At 45.7% G+C, this 21,089-nt stretch overlaps 2 protein-coding genes across 8 annotated transcripts in view; one reads left to right on the plus strand and one right to left on the minus strand.

Annotated features, from left to right (window-relative positions):
* Window positions 1-713: 713 nt before the first annotated feature.
* On the minus strand, window positions 714-14,592 carry IDH1 (isocitrate dehydrogenase (NADP(+)) 1). 3 transcript variants are annotated; one of them, XM_048061391.2, is made up of 10 exons: window positions 14,448-14,464; window positions 12,216-12,297; window positions 11,986-12,113; window positions 10,099-10,390; window positions 8,268-8,373; window positions 5,554-5,731; window positions 5,011-5,162; window positions 3,101-3,241; window positions 2,160-2,322; window positions 714-1,645 (listed from the first exon to the last, which is right to left on the minus strand). In XM_048061391.2, exons 3-10 carry the CDS (start codon window positions 12,105-12,107, stop codon window positions 1,552-1,554), a joined length of 1,248 nt encoding a protein of 415 aa, XP_047917348.1. In that variant the 5' UTR covers window positions 12,108-12,113; window positions 12,216-12,297; window positions 14,448-14,464; the 3' UTR covers window positions 714-1,551. The 3 variants fall into 3 exon arrangements, with proteins under 3 accessions (XP_047917348.1, XP_047917350.1, XP_066855234.1); XM_048061393.2 differs by lacking the exon at window positions 12,216-12,297 and having other exon boundaries at window positions 14,448-14,592; XM_066999133.1 differs by lacking the exons at window positions 12,216-12,297; window positions 14,448-14,464 and adding an exon at window positions 13,017-13,149.
* Window positions 14,593-14,604: 12 nt separating this feature from the next.
* The window catches only part of PIKFYVE (phosphoinositide kinase, FYVE-type zinc finger containing), a 62,362-nt gene continuing 55,877 nt past the window's right edge, over window positions 14,605-21,089 (plus strand). For 4 of the 5 annotated variants that reach the window (XR_010832189.1, XR_010832190.1, XR_007162435.2 and 1 more), the window contains exons 1-3: window positions 14,713-14,846; window positions 16,895-17,076; window positions 18,575-18,754. Coding sequence is in view for 2 of the 5 variants with exons in the window: in XM_048061389.2 (XP_047917346.1) it covers window positions 16,905-17,076; window positions 18,575-18,754 (352 nt within the window). In the remaining 3 variants the exon portion in view is untranslated. Of the gene's footprint in view, window positions 14,847-16,894; window positions 17,077-18,574; window positions 18,755-21,089 lie in introns of all 5 variants that reach the window. The other variant, XM_048061388.2, reaches the window with a different exon arrangement.

A 21,089-nucleotide genomic window follows, 5' to 3' on the forward strand; every position in this document is an offset into this window, starting at 1 on the left:
TTAATGAAGTCTTTGGGAGAATAGACCACTTTTTGCTGGTGTGAACTACCAGCACCCTGTAGAGATTAAGTATTCCTACTGGGGCTACTTTGTTTCTATGAACCCTTTCTTCAGGGTCCCATTCTAGTTGGATGTAAGGATGGGAATACAGAGCCACCCTGGGTGGTCTTGTGTAGACTGGCACCCCTATTGCAGGCTTTTCAGCATTTTTTTTTAAGTAGATTTAGCATACAGTAAGTGAGGCTTTCAGCACTGCAAGATTAATTTTACAAGAGGCTCCCTCAAGTCAGTTGTGTGTCAGTTACTTGCTGTTGTAGGGGGGTCTTTTTGTTTTGAAAGGTTTGAATCGTACCTGGGGACCTGCAAGGAATTAGCCAGCCAGCCCTGTGCTCTGCCTCCAGCTGCATGGAGTCGCTAGCCTGTATTTACCAAAATGGTGCTCTTAGTCTCAGAAGAAAACTTCAGTGCAAGTGGTACTTTTAAGTTCTTGTGTATTACGTGATGCTTACCCCCCCCCTTGCAGCTGACATATGGCCATCTAGGCCACAACAATTAAAACTCTGCTCTAAGAAAGGAGAGAAGTTATTTCATGTTTGTATCACATTGTGAAAGTCTATCCCAGTATGTACTGTGCTGGAAGGTACTAGAATCTATTTCTGAGGTAGAATTTCCCCTATAACTGCTAATCACACAAAAGGAAGGAGAGACACAAGAATGTTAGTTGGCTTTTATTTTAGTCTGCACTAAAATATTCTTAAAAAAATGGATGGAATAGTTCTTCAGTCATAATCTGACCTGCTATATCACAATAAGAAGTTCAGTAATAGTCCAGACAACTGGAGAAAAGTTTTGCACCGTTATGAATTACTTGGGAAGGGAGGAGGGAACAGTTCCTATGTTTCACATCCAGTCAGATGGAATATAACACATATACTGCATTTAGGACACTGCAGCATGGTTTTATTAGGCTTTTAGCTTATAGGGCTTGTTTCCAGCATTTACTAAGTGCTTCTTCTCAAATGCTAGTCCTGACTTAACAAATACCTTGTAATCAGGATACTATGCTCCAGTTGGCACTAAAAAAAATACATTAAGAGAGGGGCTGCAGTGGAGCTGTCACAGTCCTGTGAGCTCATTTATACTCAGTGGACACTATTGGAGCAATAAGGACGGTTCTGGTTTCTAAGGTCTGTTGGACAGTAAGTCACTGCTGGTTTGACCAGAGGTGTGACAGAGACCGGCTTTCAGTCTGAGAGGAAAGGAGGAAAAAAAAAATCACAGATAAAGTCAGAAGAACCTCAACTCTGCTATGAATGACACAAGGAATCTAGTCCCACATTGAACTTCAACACTACAACATTCAGCTGCTTAGCAAAAAATAAGGCCTAGCCTAGCAGCTCAAGGGGTTTAAGAAAACAGTATCTTTTAAACATTTAAAGTTTACATTTTTTTCTAGTATTTGAAATGTTACACAATAGTGATGCAGTGTCATTTAAACCACAGTATATGTGGGAATTTCCTTGTTAGCAGAGCTTGAGTAGAACCCATGCCTTAAAGTTTGGGCAGAGAAGCTAGCTTCCCCTTCAAGTTTTCAGCAAGCTTGTCCATGAATTCAAAGGTGTTCAGGTAGTCAGAACGTGTGACACTGTGGGGGAAACAAAACAAGACAGACATTAGTTATGAAGCTGCTCAGTGTTCAAAGTGACAGAAGACTACTCAGAGGGGTGTTTAAGCCCTTCTCTGAAACCAGCACCGTCATCTGTTCATCAAGATGTCTTTTTTTGTGAAAAGGCTCCAGAGAAGAGGTAGGCTAGGTGGTAATTTGCAGTGAAACACGTATTCACCCTAAGAAATGGACAGGATGAGATCTGGCCAGTGTACCCAGACTTAAAAAAAAAAGAACTGCAAAGAATCATTTATATTATTGTCCCCCCCCAAACACTTGTCACAATAGCAGGTGCAGAGCAACCTAGACACTAAGCTACTTGGGGCAGGGTGTGTTTCATGTTCTCTCTGTACAGCACCAGCTGCAGAAGAGCCCAGTTCTGTGACCAAACTCCAGCAATTCCTCACCATGTCCACTACTAAAACAACATTCCAACAAACATCAAGTAAAACCAAGCCCCTTCCAAACAGAGGTGATTACTTTATTTACTTACTTAGGTAGGCCTTTGATACAGGCAGCAAGGTCTTTTGTCATGAAGCCTGATTCAATGGTCTCGATACACACTTCTTCCAGGGCAGCTGCAAAGGTCTTGAGGCTAGTGTTGTTGTCCAGTTTAGCTCTGTGAGCTAGTCCTCTTGTCCATGCAAAGATGGAGGCTGAGAGAAAACACTAGATTATTGTTCTTTTAGAACTCCTTAGACCCTTAAGATGTTGTACTAAACATATGCGGAACTGTTATTTTAACATTAAAAACACTGAAAACAGAAGAAAGTTGGGTGTTCTCTTTCCCATTACCAGACTATCTTCAGCTAGACATCCTTTATATTTTGTGCAGCTCTAAAGAAAAGCAGAACTTGGAAACTATCCCCTACCTCCAGCAATCTCCTCTTTGTATCTGTTACTTATTTTGTTCCTTCCCAAGTCAGAATGAATGACCTGCAAAGGGGCTCTGATTACAAAGAAAGCTGCCCTTATGACGGAGAACTTATGACACTCTTCTTCCTGGTATTACATTACATAGCATGGTCCCTGTGCAATTGTAGAGGAGTCTTTTCTTCATATACCATTCTAGATACATTTACACTTTAAGCACGTACATGGCTTAGAGAATGGCTGGGTTTTATTTGAGCATCAGGAAGGAGAATAAAATAACCAAACAACCTAAACCTTTACTCCTCTGTGGCTATACACACATCATTTGGGGAAGAGTGAAAGCATGTTTCAAAAGCTAGCTTATGTCTAGCTTATTGCTCACATAAACTCCATTCCAGCCTGCTTTAGCTCCAGGGATCTCCATAGAAGACAAGTGCATTATGAACTACCAGTGTCACTACTCAGTAGTGTTAGGCTCTCCAGAAAGGATGCAGGTGTTCTTATACCAAACCTGTTCTTTTATGCGTAGAGATCACCAAAGGTCAGTGAAAGGCAGCTCACCAATGGGGTTAGTGGAAGTTTCTTGGCCTTTCTGGTGCATGCGGTAATGACGAGTAACTGTGCCGTGAGCAGCTTCTGCTTCAACAGTCTTGCCATCAGGGCAGATCAGCACGCTGGTCATCATCCCCAGAGAACCATAGCCTACGGAATACATGGCTCAAAAAGTTCAGTGTCTCCTTCAGAGAGCTCTATCTAAATTGCCCTTAATCCCCCCATCCTACAGAACTCTCCTAGCCTTGCTGTATTTGTCAACAGCAGAGCTGCTGCTGCAACTGACTGACTAGTTTTGACAGTTTAAAGTGACAGCTCATCTGAGCAGAAAGTACTGCTGAACCATAAGATAAAGACATGCAGACATTCTGCCCCACTTCAAGAACATTAATATTGCCGCCTAACTTGGTAGACAGTTTTTTTTTTTTTTAAACTGAAAAAGGGTAGTCTGAGACTCCTAAGCAAGCAGCATTCATGTGACAGTCACTATCTCACCCAGATGGGATAGGAAACAAATTTGGGTTCTGAAAGTTTTCTTGCTTATCTGTATAACGCTTCGTTGGGTTAAAAACTGGCTGGATAGCCAGGCCCAAAGAGTTGTGGTGAATGGAGTCAAATCCAGTTGGAGGCCGGTCACTAGTGGAGTCCCCCAGGGCTCAGTACTGGGGCTGGTCCTCTTCAATATCTTTATCGATGATCTGGATGAGGGGATCGAGTGCACCCTCAGTAAGTTTGCAGTTGAAACCAAGTTGGGTGCGTGTGTCAATCTGCTCGTGGGCTGGAAGGCTCTGCAGGAGGATCTGGATAGGCTGGTCCGATGGGCTGAGGCCAACTGTATAGAGTTCAACAAGGCCAAGTGCCAGGTCCTGCACCTGGGGCACAACAACCCCAAGCAGCGCTACAGGCTGGGAGATGAGTGGTTGGAAAGCTGCCTGGCAGAGAAGGACCTGGGAGTACTGGTTGATAGTCGGGTGAATATGAGCCAGCAGTGTGCTCAGCTGGCCAAGAAGGCCAACAGCATCCTGGCCTGTATAAGAAGCAGTGTGGCCAGCAGGTCTAGGGAAGTGATTGTCCCCCTGTACTCGGCTCTGGTGAGGGTACACCTCGAGTACTGTGTTCAGTTTTGGGCCCCTCACTACAAGAAGGACATGGAGGTGCTCGAGAGAGTCCAGAGAAGGGCAACCAAGCTGGTGAGGGGTCTGGAGAACAAGTCTTACGAGGAGCGGCTGAGGGAGCTGGGCTTGTTCAGCCTGGAGAAGAGGAGGCTCAGGGGCGACCTTATCACTCTCTATAGGTACCTTAAAGGAGGCTGTAGTGAGATGGGGGTTGGTCTATTTTCCCACATGCCTGGTGACAGGATGAGGGGGAATGGGCTAAAGCTGCGCCAGGGGAGGTTTAGGTTGGATATTAGGAAGAACTTCTTTACTGAAAGGGTTGTTAGGCATTGGAATGGGCCGCCCAGGGAAGTGGTTGAGTCACCATCCCTGGAGGTCTTTAAGAGACGTTTAGATGTTGAGCTTAGTGATATGGTTTAGTGGAGGACTTGTTAGTATTAGGTCAGAGGTTGGACTGGGTGATCTTGGAGGTCTCTTCCAACCTAGACGATTCTGTGATACAGCACCTGCCAGTATGCTCACCACTGGTCAACCATTAGAATAGAAAGCCTCTTGGTTATTATATTGCTAGGAACTGCCATCTGGTTAGGAAGTACAACTAAATACATGGTTTGCATTCAATGGATTTTCTTGTTAAAGTGAAATCAGAATTGTTTGCTTTTTTGGATAGCTCCATGACTGGCCACAGTTACAAAGTTTCCAAGACCCAGCACCACCTCTTGGGCCGTTACATAAGATATGACAGAAGGCCACAAGAGACTGCTACTGAGTTTACTGCACTACAGCAGAGGAAGCATCTCATACCTTGTGCAACAGAATCAGACTGCACATCCCCATCATAGTTCTTGCAGGCCCAGACAAAGCCTCCTTCAGATTTCAGGGCCTGAGCAACCATATCATCAATGAGCCTATGTTCATACCAGATCTTCTTGGCTTCAAACTGGGACTTGTATTCTCTAGGAAACAAAAACCAGAATACCCTGATATATAAAAACAAGCTGCACAACTCATGCAAGTAACTGTGCATAGAGGTGAGTTAAACAACACTGAAAGAAATGTGCATCATCTTTGCTTTTTTCTTTTTCCTTAATTGTTATGGTCAGTGCAAGTCTGTTCAGAACCAGAGAGGAACCCATACAGAATCCATGGCTCTCTGTTAGAAGAGATCAACACCATAGCCAGATTTAGCAGAGCCTTAAATAGTAGTGTGTCCTGCAGGACAAGGGAGACTGTGATAGGGAAGCCGTACAGACTCCCGTAGTGAATTAACAACAGCTCATAAGACTGCAAAAAAATGTTTCTCCTACAGAATGACACACTGTAGTAGTAGACAACCATCATAATTACCTGTCATAGATCTCTTGGAAGATGTCTTTAAAGCGGCCATCATATCTCTTCAGGATGGTATTCTTTGTGCTCATGTAGAGAGGCCAGCCTTTAGACAGTGCCATTTGGAAGGAGCTGTGGGCAAAATCCTTGATAGACTGGTCAAGATTGAACATTCCCATTGCTACACCACCACAACCTGTTAGCAGAGAGAGAACAAATTTCAACTGGATTTAATTTTGCTTAAGCATTTGCCAGTCTTATGACAGGCAGGCATTATTCCCAGATACAGTTTTCATTTTAAAGCTGGTTCTTTCAGGGAAAGATTCACTTTGCACTATCAGCTCAAAGCTGGAGCAGTCCTGTGGATAAGAAAGGTGTTCTTGTTTTACAGGTCATAGTATTAAGATGTACTTAGCTAATACCCCTAAGACGTTTCTACCTAATCCACATCTAAGAAGCAAAACTGTGACAGGAGAGAGCATGCTTGAATTTCTACTAATGGGATAAATAATGGAGAGTATTTTCCATCAAAGCAGCAGAAAGAGGTTTGAAGTAGGGGACTCAGTCAAAGCAAGAAGTGGGTTTGCTCCCATCAGTCTTCAACTACACTGCAGAACTAGCTCCAGCAGTAAGAGACTGCTTTTTTTTATTTAACCTAGCTCAGGTAAACAAGCCCCCACATGCATTCCTGCCTCTTTGATTGCATGTGTTTGGCATACCCTGCAGCTTTGTTTCACCTGCTCAGGCTCACTTTCTGCAAGTAGCGAGGAGAACATACCTGTCATCTGGGTGCAAGGTAAAGTCTTCAAAGGAGCACTGCGGAACCATCAACGTTCACATGACTTAGACTGTATAATGCGGGTATGTTATCAGCCTGAATGGGAGTGCCTTAAACTTACAGCCTAGCTCACCTGGGCGAAAGCAGCATTCAGATCACGTGAAAGGCTGGTTGGGGGGTGAAGGTAGGGTCTAGGGCTTCATGGAAAAGCTTCGTCACCTTCAGAGAACAGCTTTTTGTGCTTTTAAGTGAAAAAGGAGCTATGTTCTTAATTTCAAGCATCTTACTATTGCCACTTCTGGAGTTTGTTGTGCCTTTATCAGGGATCTTTGCTCTGGAACAACCCAGATTTATTTTACTATGAAAACAGAAAAAAACAGTCTTTCCTAATATCAATCTGTCCTTACCTCCAGATTATTAGATGAATATGCATGCTGGATAAACTTCCTCTGGCTTTTTCCCTCTTTATCTGCTTGCCAAGATAGCAAGGTCACTTAAGTTGGTATTGGCAGGGAATGGAATTCTTGCTGTTACCAGTGAAAATACAAGTTGTCCCCCTGCCTCCCTTAGTGAGTCAAGGGCAGAACAGGGTCTGACCAAAGATCGTAGCCTTAGGAGCCATGATTTCATAGTTAGCTGGACAACAGCTATTAAGTTTTATTCAAATACTTATTTGCATATAGGTAGAAAGCTTGTTGCAATCATACAATCCTACAGCCAATTAAAACCTCTCAATTCAGTGTCAGGGTTGAAAATATTAGTATAGCGATGGGACAAGCTTCCCTTGTGCATGGTGGAGGTGTGCTGGCACAGCATTTGCCTGTGGCGTGGGGAGCTCCCCCAGAGCAACAGCAGTAACTTGCTGCATCTGCACTACCTTGCTTTCTGCTTGCTGATGCAACACACTAGGCAGTGAATCAGACTGACAGCTAGGACTGCCAGACACCTCCAGTACAGGCTCTCCAGTCACTTAGTGAATGAAAACTTTAAAACTGACAGTTAAGCAGGTGAACTCTGGGTAAAAGACTGCAACAAGAGATAGAGATTCGGTTTCCTGTGAGCAAGAATGCCAGAGAAATCAAGTGTTACATACATATGGCAGTTTTGGGACCTGTTTCCCAAGCTAAATGCATACAAACTAGGATTCTGTGTTGTTTACATGGATGTATTAAGTTTTTTCAGCTAGAAACAATGCATTGCACACTCACATGCACAGGTCAGCATCAGGCTTCATATCCTGAACCCTCTGATCACTGACAGGCAAGATAAATGACTGGTGTGACGTTTTCCTCAGTCCTGCCCCTGAACACCCTGGATTCTAGCAAGGTGTATGTAATTGTTTTCACACAAAGCCCAGCAGCATCAGCACTCCCCGTCCTGAGACGAGCAATGCGTACAACCAGCACAACAACATTGCTAGGACACAAATACCTTTGGGACTCCATCTGTTAAAACAGAGTTAGAACCTACACAGCCAGGAGCACCCTTGTCAAATCTCCTTTCCGCCTTTTAGAGTTAGTGTCAGTTCTCATTTCTATTGAGAAAGACTGCTTAATAAAGAAGGGTACAAACCGAAAAGGTGTATAGAGCCCAGCAAGACAAACTAGAACCAGGAAGAATTGTACCTGAATTGTTCTTAAATACAGTTCCCCTCGGGTCAAGCACTGTTTAGCAAGTTTCCCTCTAATCAGAGGGCAAAGCATACATGTCATTACCAGAGTCATTATACAAGAACACAGCAGGTGGCCAGTCTAGTATGGTTGGGTATTTGACATGCTGCTTTGATCCCAGGAAGATTTCAAGTAACTTTCAGTACTTCCCAGATGAATAACAAAGGCTCTAACCTTCTCCTACCTCTGCCTCCTGAAGTCATATTGTACCATCAAACATACCCAACTAATAATTGAATTAAACCAAAACTACCAGTTCCAAGGAAAACAGAGATAGTACCTACTTTCAAAGTTATGGACCAGATAGGTGACTGGTTTGCCTCCATCTCCTGGAGTGTATGTCATCTCTACTTTTCCAGGCCCAGGTACCACAAAATCCGTTGCCCGGTACTATTAAAATAAATTGCCAATAAAGTCACCATGATTATTTTATGTATCAGGAGGACAGAGCCATGAAGATAATGAGGGTAGGGTAAAGGTATAGAAAATACATAAACAATTATAAAACAATTAATTGTAAACAATTGTAAAAAAAACAAGACAAAGAACATTGAACAGGCTGTCATTTACTCAGCCATGTGTTCATTGGACTATCTTACTGGAGAGGAGAAAGACAAGAACTCAAGAGTCTGCCTGTGTCAGAAGTGATTTTCCTCTTCAGGGGAAAAAGCCTGCAGATTCTTGAGCTCCATCAATTGTCAGAGCATATATTTCTGCAAATGCATAGAAGTTTTAAAGTGCCAAGTATCCAGAGTGTTGTGTGGTTTTTGAGTAGAAAACTTCCCTCTTTCTCCCCTCCAAGCCATTCATATCACAACAACTGATCACAAGAATAAAGAAAAATCATACAGCATCTAAACAAAAGCCACTACTTCTATCCATTGTATGACATTTGTAAGGCCAACTTGTAGTAAGAATTCTTGGAGTTCTGTAAATTGCTACACATTTTGCTCCTTTGAGCTGCACGGACTCAAAAGAGCCAACAGGTACTTCAAGTTTTTAAACGGTGTCTCATCTTCCCAACTGTCCAGAACAGTAGTATTTAAGGTCACATTTCCTTGAAATCTATCATCCGTTTTCATGTAGTTTCCCTTTTATTGAGAAAATCTGTTCCTAAGTTACAGAAGTATCTTGCTAGCATGTCCTTTACATTATTCCTTCCATTTTTATCTTATACCTTGGCAGGGTATTAATCCTCCCCTTTAATCTATTGTTTCTTATTATTTTGACCTTCTCAATTATTCAGTACTGTTAAGGATTTTGGACCACATTCTTTTCCATTGTCAGGACTTATTTTACCTTCCCACCCCAGCTAATCTTACAGCTTGCCCTCAGTGTTGGGTTTACCCATTTATTTAAGCAGTTACCTTTTCATGGAAAATCTTCCTTCTGTCACGCCTGGCTGCTTTACAGGGCATCATTTCCCAAGGATAACAGTATGGCTGATATTTATCCTCTGGACTGCCCAGAGGCCACTACACTGAGTGCCACACAACTTTTCATGGCCTTGTACTGCCTCTGCCAATGGACATTTCCCTCCTTCTATTCTGCAGCCTGATGTGCCCACTGTGAATACCAGCCCTGCAGGAGCACTGTCTAAACCCCAGTTGTTGATGTCAACCTTAAGAGGCAGAGCACAGTTTAAAAAAAACTATATAAAACAACTTCTCCCATTTTGAGAAGTCACTCAGATCGTTCACTATGAGCAACACTTGCCACCAGGAAGCCCTTATGAGAAGCAAAAATATGGGCTGTGTAAAGCATATTTTCTTAAGGCATTACTATGTAGGGAGGAGGGTTCTGTAGAGGTGAAGAAAACAGCTTAGAGGAAAGAGTTATATCCTGCGTTCAGGTATAGCCCTGTCTAATCCAAGCAGGGGTCCCTGAACACTGTTTATACAACTGCACTGTCCAAGGAACAAAGGCATGAAATAGGCTCTTCCACATTTTGTCAGGTGCTGTACAAAGTGCTAGCAAGTACCCACTCCCAGGTGGACTGCAAGGGATAAAGCAGCAGCACAGGGATGTCTGAGTGCTCTGAAGCTCTACACTAGTTCAGGACTAAGACTTTTCATATAGCAAGAAAAGAGGGGGGTAAGCACTGAAGTGACTCACTTGATCCCCATAAGCGTGACGGCCAATGACAATGGGTTTTACCCATCCAGACACCAACCGAGGGATGTTCTTGCAGATAATAGCCTCCCTGAAGACAGTTCCACCTAGGATGTTTCTAATTGTCCCATTGGGAGACTTCCACATCTGCTTCAGCTTGAACTCCTCCACTCTCTTCTCATCAGGAGTGATGGTTGCACACTTTATGCCAACATGGTATTTCTTTATGGCTTCAGCAGCTTCCACAGTCACTTTATCATTTGTAGCATCACGATGCTCAATGCCCAAGTCATAGCTATAACAAACCCACAAAGACAGTCAGAATTGCCCAGGGCATTGGCTCATGTCCAACAGGAAAAAAAACAGTCCCCATAGTTTCAGCACTCTACCCTAACTGAAGTTATTTCCCTCCCACTCCAGCAGCATTCACACTGGAAGAACATAGAGGCTGGTGGGAAGGTGGACAAAAAAAAAAAGCTTCAGTTTATGTCTGAGTCTCTCTTCCAGTGTGGGACATAGCCAGTATCTCCTTTGCCTTCCATTCTAAGCTTCCTGACAGTGGAGCTTCCAGCCTGGGTTTTCCATGGCATGGAACAGCACAATCCCCAAGTGAATAAAGGCCTTTATTTCAAGCCTCTTGTACTGAGGGTTTTGGCTTCCTTCATATATTGAGTGTGTGAAGCAACACCAGGCTTCAGATTGAAGACTGCTTTGACAATGGACCCACAATCCTGCTCTGGCAGCACAACTGCTGACAGTCCCCTCAAACAGAGGAAGCATGTTTCCTCCGCTGACTGTTTTACTAGCTTTTTGAGAACAATGGGTGCCCAGTGTGGGCTAGTCCTGAAGCATAGCCAGCTCTACATGAATCTAGCTATTGTGCCGGCTCAGCCAGGGGTCTGCTTTGCCTCCTCCCACCCCTCTTTGAAAATGGAGGTTCTCCAGACTACGTGCATGTATTATGCTGCTGAGTTCCTGTTTGTCTGGGTCTCAACACCAGCAAGAAAAAGCCTGATGTAGGTGGCATACAAATGACATCAGGAACAGGGGAAGAGGTCAGACCTGTGGGTTTAATAATGGCAGCTACCGCCAAAGGCCTCTTTTCCACACAGCTAGGAGCAACACAGCTGGATATTTATCTAATAATTATAGCTCAGAGGCTAGAAAGGGAAGGAATTGTTTATTCTGCTTGACCAGACGCTGTACATAGCGTGCATGTCCCTTTTGCCATAACAGCTGTATTTGTTTTTTCCAAAAAGGAAGCATAGGACAGCCTAGGCTCAGGGAATAATTGCAAGTTAACTCGCACTGCCAGCAGCAGAGGTCAAGCTTAGAGACAACATGGCAGAATTTGTGCCCTACAGCTGCCCTTTTGCCCTCTGGGCAGGTCTCCAGAAACCTGCTCAGAGTCCACAGATGTTAGGCTTCAGGCCGGGGAATGGCTGAAGAAACCCATGTTTCTAATTTTTTAGGCTGCAGGAAGCCATGCAGACTGCCCAGGTACTGGAAAGCAAAGAGAATAGATGAAAATGCAGACCATGGCCGTAAGGGAACTTCTTAGAGGCACAGCACAGAAAACAGGTAATTCCTTATTAAACATTCACTGTCTACTGCTGTGAAGAACCCCAAAGGTGCTTCCAGTGGAGAGTTAGCCAAACTATCTTCACCATGAACCCACAGTTTCCACAGTACTTATTGTAATTGGTCCTTTAGGTAAGCTGACCAGGAAGTCAGCCTGGCATTTTACCAGTATACAAATGGGCTAGTAGCCTCGCTGCACTAGTGCTGGAAGAGCTACAAGGCTCTCAGTGCTAAGTGAAACCCGATCAATGCTTAATGACACATGCAAATTGTAGCACCAGTCGGCTGTATGTCATGAAGAGCAATTACCTGTGCAAATCCAGATCTACATAAGGAAATATCAGCTTTTCTTTAATTAGTTCCCAGATGACCCGTGTCATTTCATCTCCTTGCATCTCTACAACAGAGCCTCCATGGATTTTTTTAGACATCTTTATCTGTCGTAGATTAAAAAAACAAAACTGAGTTAAAATATACCAGTGATATACCAATACATGTATCCTGCATTTTCACAACACAATTAGTAGAGAGGTACTAACATTGCATACAGGACCTCTCCTGAAGTCTTGAGAATAACTAACTGATATTTTTCTCGAAGCCCCAGCTCCTAGAGAGATCTACCTGGAAATGAAATAAAAGATTAACAGCTGAGCATCAAGGGCCTGTGTTCTGAGCTTTAGTTATGGCTGTACAGAAGAATTTGAAAGCGTAACCAAACTGCTCCCCCCAAATTCCACAGAAATAGATGAGCACTTTTTAAGATTTCATGAGTTCTAATCCAGTTGCCTGTTTCTCTCCCTTTTTTCCTGGAAAATGGTTGTTAATGGGCATATATTTTAATGACAGTTCAGATTACTGGCACTGTTAATATTAATACATTGTTGGATTCTTTATTAGCTTCCTTCCCCAGGGAAGATGAAAACAGGTACAGAAACCCAAGGGCCACATCAACAGTACTTTCTCCTGGCAAGCTTCTGCTGTTAAAATAATTACCAGACAGATTTTTTTTCTGTATGGTACAGAAGTTTCCTAAGATATTTGTTCAGGCTTTAAAAAAAAAAATCAACCCTGAACTCTACCCTTCCAGTTGCACTTTGTTCCTCGACAAAAAAACAACCCCACAAGCCACTGGACTTTCCTAACACAGTGCCCTGCTTTCTAACATCCATAGTTTCTTGATTCTCAACTCTGATTATGCAAGAGCTATGACTTGGCATTTTCTTCCTCCCAAGACAGTCCAGTTCTTGTATGCAGCTGCTAGGATAGTACAGTGAGATACCAAGCCCTTGTGCCTGAATTTACACAGTCTCACAGATACCAAGGTCCATGAATGGCTTTACCTATATGAATAGGCCCTGTGTTCAGGAGGGCTCCTAATTCTGGATGCAGTTATTCAGAGGTAGAAGGTTTGTAGTGCAAGGGCTCCAGGCTATAAATGCATGGGGAGACTGCTCCCAACAGCAAGAGCTACGAGAAAAAAAGCAAGCAAATACTCAGTAACTCACAGCCTCACATTGCTCAATTTCACATGAGCACATAAACTTGAAAAAATGAACTAGTCAGGCACTTTTACCCCAGAGGAAGATAAAATCTTGGCTCACATTAGATCTTTCTAGTCCTCATGGAAAGCTTTAACTTAATGATTTGATCACACGCAGTGTCTCTACTCAGTTTATTTATGCAAGTATTTCATGCCTAATTTTCAGTGATGACAGCTTAAATATGGACCTTCTCACACTCCTGTGGACAAGGCACAGGGTTACTGGCCAGGAGACTTCAGTTTTGCTCTTGGCACTTACGCGTTCAGAGAAACTTTGGTGATTCATTTAAGCCAAAATGTACAGACTCTCACCCACCAGCACTTGTTTTGTGGTTTGATCCCTACTTAAGCAAGGCAAATCAGACAATGTCAGTCTCCCCAGAGCAACAGGTTTTGCAAAGCTAGCTTCAGACCTACATAGCAGCGTTGTCACAAGGGGAAAACAAAGGTACATGAGATGTGCCTGCACTTGAGATACACCTCCACCAAGATGTGGAAATTGCAGCTTCTTAAGCAACTCTGACAGTACCATATGTGTTCGTCTGATCATGGCAGCAGCACCTTTCCTCCCCTCAAGCCCTTGCTCTGCGTACAGGCACAGCACTGCAGCATCCTCCCTCTTCTGAGCACCAGAGCTGGCATGCCAACAGGTGCGTTTCCCCGGAGCACATATTCCCTGCAGTGTCACTTGTCCCCTTGGATTTTGCACTCTCCAGCGCTGCCAAAGGTCAGCAGAGTCCTTTTCCTACCCCACCCCTTCTCAACCATTTAACCAGAGCAGCTAAACACGAGCGTTTAACAACCTCCGAGCTCCCCTGGCTCTGCAGCGAGGACCGGGCCCCACAGCCGGCAATCAGCGATTTCAACACCTCAGCTCACGTCTGCAGAAGCCGTCTCCCGACCAGGCCTGCCCGGGGGCGAGCCGGGGCGGCTGGGGCAGGCCTTGCCTGCACTTGTCTTCCAGCCGCATCGCCCCCAGCCCCCCCCCAGCTCACCCAACCCACCGGCGGCGGGGCGAGGCCGGGCCCAGCGGGGAGCGGCGCCGCCGGTACCGAGGGGCGGCGGCGGATCGCGAAGGGAGGATCCGCCCGCTGCGGGTCTCCCTGCCCAAAAAAAAAACAAAACCCCGAAAAACGCCAAGCCGCCGTTCCGGGGCCTCCCCGCGGGGCGAGGGCACGGCACGCCCGGGGGCAGAGGACAAAAGGCGCGGCCCCAGCCCACCCCCCGCTACCTGCGGCGCGGCCCGGTTCCTTCTGCGGCACTCCCGGCGGTGCGGGCCCGGCCGCCCGCGGAGCCTCTTATGGGGCCGCGCCCCCGCCCGGCTCCTCCTTGCTGCTGCTCCTCCTCCTGCTCCTCCTCCTCCTCCTCCCGGCGGCGGGGCGGGGCTCGAGGCCGCCGGACACGGACACGGCCCCGAGCCCGGAACCGGCCGCCCCCCGCCCGGCCAGCCCGGGCTGTGCCCCCCACTGCCGGGCAGCGCCTGCCCGCGCCGCGCCCTGCCCGCCGGGACGGGCCCTGCCCAGCCTCCGGGCAGCCGGGAGCGGAGGCGGCACGGAGGCCCGGGGGGTGCTGGAGCGCTGCCCCCTGCCTGCGGGGCCGGCCGGGGGGTCTCGGCAGCCCCGTCCCGCAGGTACCCGGCCGGAGGCGGAAGGGTTGGGGCCGACTGGCGCTGCCTCGGCCGCCATCGGCGGCGATTGCGCAGGGCTGGCGGCGGGCTGCTAGGGGCGGGAGGGACAGCCGGCCTCGGCACGGCCCGGCCCGGCCCGCAGGCGATCGGCCCCGGGGGCTTTAAACGGTGCCGAGGCCCGCGCGGCCGCTTTGCCCTGGGGAGCCGTGCCCGGCCCCGCGAGGCGAGCGCCGCCCCCGCAGGAGCAGCGGCTGCGTCCTGCTGCTCCTCGGGGCTGCGGCGTGGCGGCCGCGGGCGTGCGGGTCCCCGGGCTTCCTTCTTGTCGCGTCCCGCCAGGCCCGAGCCGGTCACGGAGAGGGGAGTTTGGCTTCCTGGAAAGCTGCTGTTTTATCTCGTGAGGGTGCTTTGCAGGCGGCGGTGTGGGGAGCGTAGGCCTGTCCTGCCTCCAGCGTTTAGGAAGCAAGTGCCCGGTTGCCTTAAGCATTGAAGAAACGATTCCAGATTTACCTGAAGGCATTTCCTGTGAGGTCTGGTGTCCACGCATGTTCAATTATCTGTTGTTTGAATAGCTTTGTAGGAATGCACAATAGTTAAATATACTGTGGCTTGCAGGGGAGAAAGATGTGGAAGCCTTCTAGACCATAACACAAACTTATATAAAATATGACCAAAAATTCTCTTAAAACTTTGTTCGTGATGTCTATTTTTTTTTCCTTATGGTTTTGTGAATACTGGGAGAAACTGATCTAGAGGTGCTTACTGTACAGAGCAGTAAGTAGGTCCTGCAGAGCCTTACAGACTCTAGATGTGTGCCTTTGTGCGCTGCTTGTAGGAGTGGTCAGGCACTGCCCCGTGAGCTGCAGCAGCTGGGGAGCAGTTCCACTGCCACCCGGCAGCCACGTGGATTTCCTCTGGACTGCGAAGATTTTTCGTGTGGGTTCTTAGAGCTTGGCAGAAAGCATTCTAGCCAGCAAAATACACGTATGCTCTAGGGAGCAGCAGGGGAAACTTGAAACCTTCCCTCATGAAGGAGCGTGTATCAGCTGCAAAGCAGGAAGCGGACTTAGAGGGCTTTGATCCTTGGCGTGGATAAAGGGTGTCAGCCGTCACTTGTGTGCTCTGTCAGCTCCCTGTGTTCCAGCTCTGTCAAATATTTCATCAAGACTTGCTTGAGCAAAGATGAAGGTAGTAAGCGCCTTAGCTTGTGGGGATAGACTGTGGGCTTTGTGAGGTGGAGTGGAAGAAATCAGGTGTGTATTAAGGTTAAATAATACAGAGTGTGGGAAGGTATGACTCTTGGCCATATGAAGGCTTTGATACACAGCAGGTGGGATCAAGAAGTATGACTTCCCCTGATATAGACAGCTTTTTTTTCCCTCTCCTCCTTCCCTTGATGTAGCTATTTACGAAAACAAGGAAGATGGGAGGTGTTACGTATGACAAGAGACCACAGGTTGGGTTGCTGCCCTGGTGACTTACACAGGGTCATTGTACCACAGAGGGAAAGGAAGCAGTGTGCCACCAAACAAACTTAGTCTTTCAGTCCTGCTTTCAGTTGCATTTCATTTATTTCTCATTCTGAAGTTAACCTGGCCAAATAGCCAGTATGTCGTGTGCTTGCTGAGGTGTTCCAATTTTCTTGTTACAAGGGCTATGGAGGTCGCAGAATTGATAGCTCTTCTCTTTAGATGTACTACATTGCATGCGGAGCCTCCATTTGAAAACTTCAAGCAAGTCAGTTCCCACAGAGCATCAACCAGAGCATGCTGTCAGACAGCCTAGTGGCTGTTTACTTTCTTAGTCTGGTTGCTCTGGATGTTGCTCTAGCAGCTCTGAATTGCTGTCTCTGAAGATGCTGCTATCTTGCCACTGACCAGACAGGGGACTTGGGCTCCTAATTTTGGCCCTCTGACCTGTGCTAATAGCAGATGTTTGCGGTAGGTGGGGTGAACACCTCCCTCAGCATCTAATGAGACACCTCCACTTCAGCTGACTGAAAATGTTCTGCTTCACCACCCTGTGTATAATGCATGTTGCTGAACTCTTTCCAGGGCACGTGAAATGGCAGCAGATGACAAACGGTCTCCGACACTGGATTCTGCCGGTGATCTACCTCGTTCTCCTAGCAGTCCATCTCATCTCACTCACTTCAAACCCTTGACTCCTGACCAGGATGAGCCTCCTTTTAAATCGGCCTACAGTTCTTTTGTAAATCTCTTTCGCTTCAGCAAGGGTAAGTGCTTGGGGGAACGTGTATATGTGGATTTTGCATCCTGTCGATTTTGTTGATGGCCTCTGCTGCTGCATAAACTTGTAAAATCACCTCCGAACATAGGAGTGTAATGTAAGACTGCTGGCTAATTAGATGGTGAGCCAGTCTTTTGCATCTTGCTCTTGGGTGACATAGTAGAGCTGTGCCATGGGAGAAAACAGGCAGCATCTTGCAGTTAGTACTTGTTGGCTGCCAGTGAAGGTCGGAGACAAGCTAGTCTGCAGACAGTAATATATATAGCTTCTTATCTGGGTGTTTGGATGTCCCTTGTCTTTATGAAACTTTCAGGGCTAAAAGCAGGAGTAACCCTCTGTCAGGCTATATGCGTGAAATATCTGCCTGCCCTTTCAAAGCAAGTTCTTATTCCACACTTAATCCACTCCTCACCTTCCTGTGTGTCTTGTACCTTTATTTGGGTGTCAGACAGCTGAGTTACAATAAAGCAGCGTGTTTATACGAAGTCCGTTCTTAATTTGCATGGCTTAAGTGTTCCCGTATAGTGTTATGAAAGTTTTTTATATATAAAAAGTACTATTTGATGTTGGCCTTTGTGTTGCATGTGTCAGGAAACATGTATGTTTTCAGTAAGCAAGCTCTTAAAGAACTGTGAGTTCTTGCTTTTTGCTTCTTAGAAGAATCTTGCATAGGGTGGTGAATGAATGCACCATGGTGCATCATACAAAAGCTGCAAGTATCTTTGCTGGAGATGGCAGCCTGGCCACCTGCTTTTGTTTAATGTGTTCATTTTCCAGCTCTGTCAAGCATACTTCTGAAACATTCGGGCTGGGAAAAAAGGGCCAAGATTAATTTTTTTTTCATAAGCAAAGTGTTCTGTTAAGACTAATTACTTCTTATGACTGCCGTTAGTTTGTACAGTAGAACGTCACTTGTCCTGATTAATTTATTGAAAATAACATGAACTTGGTCAGTATTGGCTTCACTTGTTTGTTTCTGGTAAATGTAGCTGGAGTCAGCAAAATATTGTTTTGAAAGTATGGAAAAACAGCTTTGAAACAGCACACAAAAAGGGCATGTTGCTGGAATCAGTGAGAACCTGTCTGTACTTGATCCTCTGACGGAGAAGGGTGGTTTATTAAAGGCTGCAGTAACTGTAATGTGACCACAGTACCAGCTTCTAACATAACTGAAAATCTCCTCTCAGGGCAGAAGCTGATAATAAAAGGTAACTATTCCATATATCAAGAATAATTCACATTTGCCATTTTTTTTATCACTTTTTACATTAGGGATATTTCTGCAATAGCTTGAGCCTTGACAGACAAGTTCTACATACTGGCCTATTTCCACATTTTTATGGCACTTTTCAGACTAAAAATTCATGTCCTTTGTGATGTATAATAATGATCCAAATGAGCTGTTCATGAGGGTTTTGCATGTGATACTGTTTTTTTCTGTCACATATGAACCGTTGATTTCTTGTTCTTTTTGTCACCTCCAGATGATGGCAGGCTTTCATCCTCAGCAGAGAGAGCAGAGGCAGCACAGGCTGATCCACAGGCGCTGAGTGGTGGCTGGTCCAGTCCTCAGCATCCCACCAGGGCTCAGTCTCTGAGGTCACCAGTTCCTTACAAAAAACAACTATCTGGTGAGCTGCAAAGAAGATCTTCTACAACGCTGGGTAATTTCAACTCTTTATGCTACAAGGGAATATTGTACCAGCCAGTCTGGAATGCTTTCGAGTGAGGTGAAGGGAGGTAACAAAGGGTTCATTATGTAGATTGATAGCAGAACTTGTTGGTGAGCTTGCACTTTAACCTCAGAAGCATAGTCCCTCCACATTTCTCAGTGTTCCAGCAAGACACCGTTTGTTGTTGGTGGCTCTGCTGTTTCAATTGCAAAGCACTGGAACAAAAGAGGCTGCCAAAACATGTCCAACATCTTAAAGCCACTTGAACCTTGATTGTGAAAATCTGTGTTGTCTTGAGAAACTTCAGTTTCTTAACAGCTACAAGCAGGCTACAACTTCAGAGCTCACACTGAATGGGGTTGATGTTGGCATCTTCAAGGGAGCTTTAAGTGCATTTTTTTCTTGTAGCTGTTACAAGGGGAATTGGATAGGTACTCGTCTGAATCTTTTTATTTATAACCTGGGGACTATTGCCACATGCTTTACTGTATTTCTTGTAGGTGGAATGGGAATCAAATGTGATCTCAGAAGTGCAGCTGTGTAATGGCTTTATGAAAGGCTGGAAGAGCTTGTTAGTAGATTGCAGGGATTCCTGTGGAGATCTGCTTGCTCATTGTTAGCAGTTTAAGGTAGTCTTGAGCAAACTGCTAAGCTGGGTAAAGATCCTGTGCCAGACAGTATTTCCAAGATGGTGGTACTCAATGCAGACAAATCTGATATTAAATATTGTAAATTTGTGTGGGTTTTTCAGAAAAGCGTCTAGTCCTGGTAACCATGTCTAGTGTAGACGACTTGCATTTTCATCTTTTTAAGTTATTTGCATTCTGTCTGATCGGATATATTTATTATCTTCCTCCTTCCCCTTCAGTGCTGTTTGTGCTATTCAGTTGTACCTGTCACAACAAACCAAATAAGTCGGCTTGTTTGGTGGTTTTTTTTCCCTTTCTTAGGCTTTTTCTCAAGCACCACAAGTACGGCTGTGTGCTCTTGACTGATTTGCCAATTTACCTTACTTCATTCTTAGTCATCTCTTGTAAATCACTTAAATATTATCTCTGGATTGTCGGTTAGAAACCTTGAGGCAAGGTAGGTCATTTGGTACATAGAAGGCAGGAATAATCTTCATGTTTGACATTCATTGGCAGTAGGCAGTCAGGGAACTGAGATTTAGTCAAATGTGTGCTGCAACAAAACTTGCTGCATTATTCCAACTCCTTTTCAGGACCTCCATGCCTGTCCTTGGGTTTAGATGAAAGTATGCTTAGAAAAACATGAAAGCGAATCAACCTGGCAAGAAGTAAAGCTAGACCAAGTAAAACTTGCTGACTTTTTGAAGAGATTTCTGTGATATTGGGTGCTGAGTGGCCTGACTCATGGTTGAGTACCTTCTCCCAAATGTGCTACTAACCTTGGTGCACTGGCTCTGGCTGGCATGGAGTTAACTTTCTGTCCCCACAGCAGCCCATATAGTGTTGTGCTCTGCCCTTCTAGCTAGAACAGCCCTGATACTGCACCAAAGTTTTGTCTATTGCTGAGCAGTGCTGGCACAGCACCAAGACTCCCTCCAGTCCCCCCCCCCAGAGCCAGCAGGCTTAGGGTGGGCAAGAGCTGGGGAGGGAACATCACCAGGGCAGCTGACCTGAACTGACCAAAGCGATACTCCGTATCACATGGTGTAACACTCAGCAGTAAGAGGTGGGAAAGGGGAAGGAGAGGGGTGTGTGTGTGTGTGCATGTGAGCTCTTGTTATGGAAACATCTGTCCTCACTAACAACCGCTGCGTGTATTGAGGCCCTGCTTCCCACAATGTGGCTGAACATTGCTTGTGGATGGGAAGTAGAGAGTAGTTGTTTTCTCTCTTTGCTTCCGTGTGGCCTTTGCTTGTATTCCCCCCCCCCCCCCCCCCGTAATTAAATTTTCCTTATCTCAATCTGTGAGGGTTTTTTTTGCCCCATCATATTTTCTTCTCCCCACACACACACTTTGAGGGGTAGGGGGAACTGAGAGAGTAGTTGTGGTCCTCATTTGGTACTCTTAACAAAGATGAGCTGTGTAATTCAAGTAAAAGTCTACAGGGTGGGTGGGAAGGTTTCAGGGGGGCTTTTCAGGTCCTTCTTGCTGTATTTGAAGAGGGAAGAGGCCTTGCATCTTCCCTCTCCCAAAATCAGCCTTTTTGTTGAAGCAAGCTTTAGAAAATCATTTTCCCTGCTTTCTTTTGTCTTAAGAGGTGCTGAATAAACAGACCGTTGAGGATTTATTAATATGGAACAGAAGAGAATTTTACTTCTGCCATTGCAGCTGGTGCTGGGTTGCACAAATAATCTTA

This window comes from Anser cygnoides, chromosome 6 (genome assembly GCF_040182565.1).
Source record: "Anser cygnoides isolate HZ-2024a breed goose chromosome 6, Taihu_goose_T2T_genome, whole genome shotgun sequence".
NCBI classification, from domain to species: domain Eukaryota; kingdom Metazoa; phylum Chordata; class Aves; order Anseriformes; family Anatidae; genus Anser; species Anser cygnoides.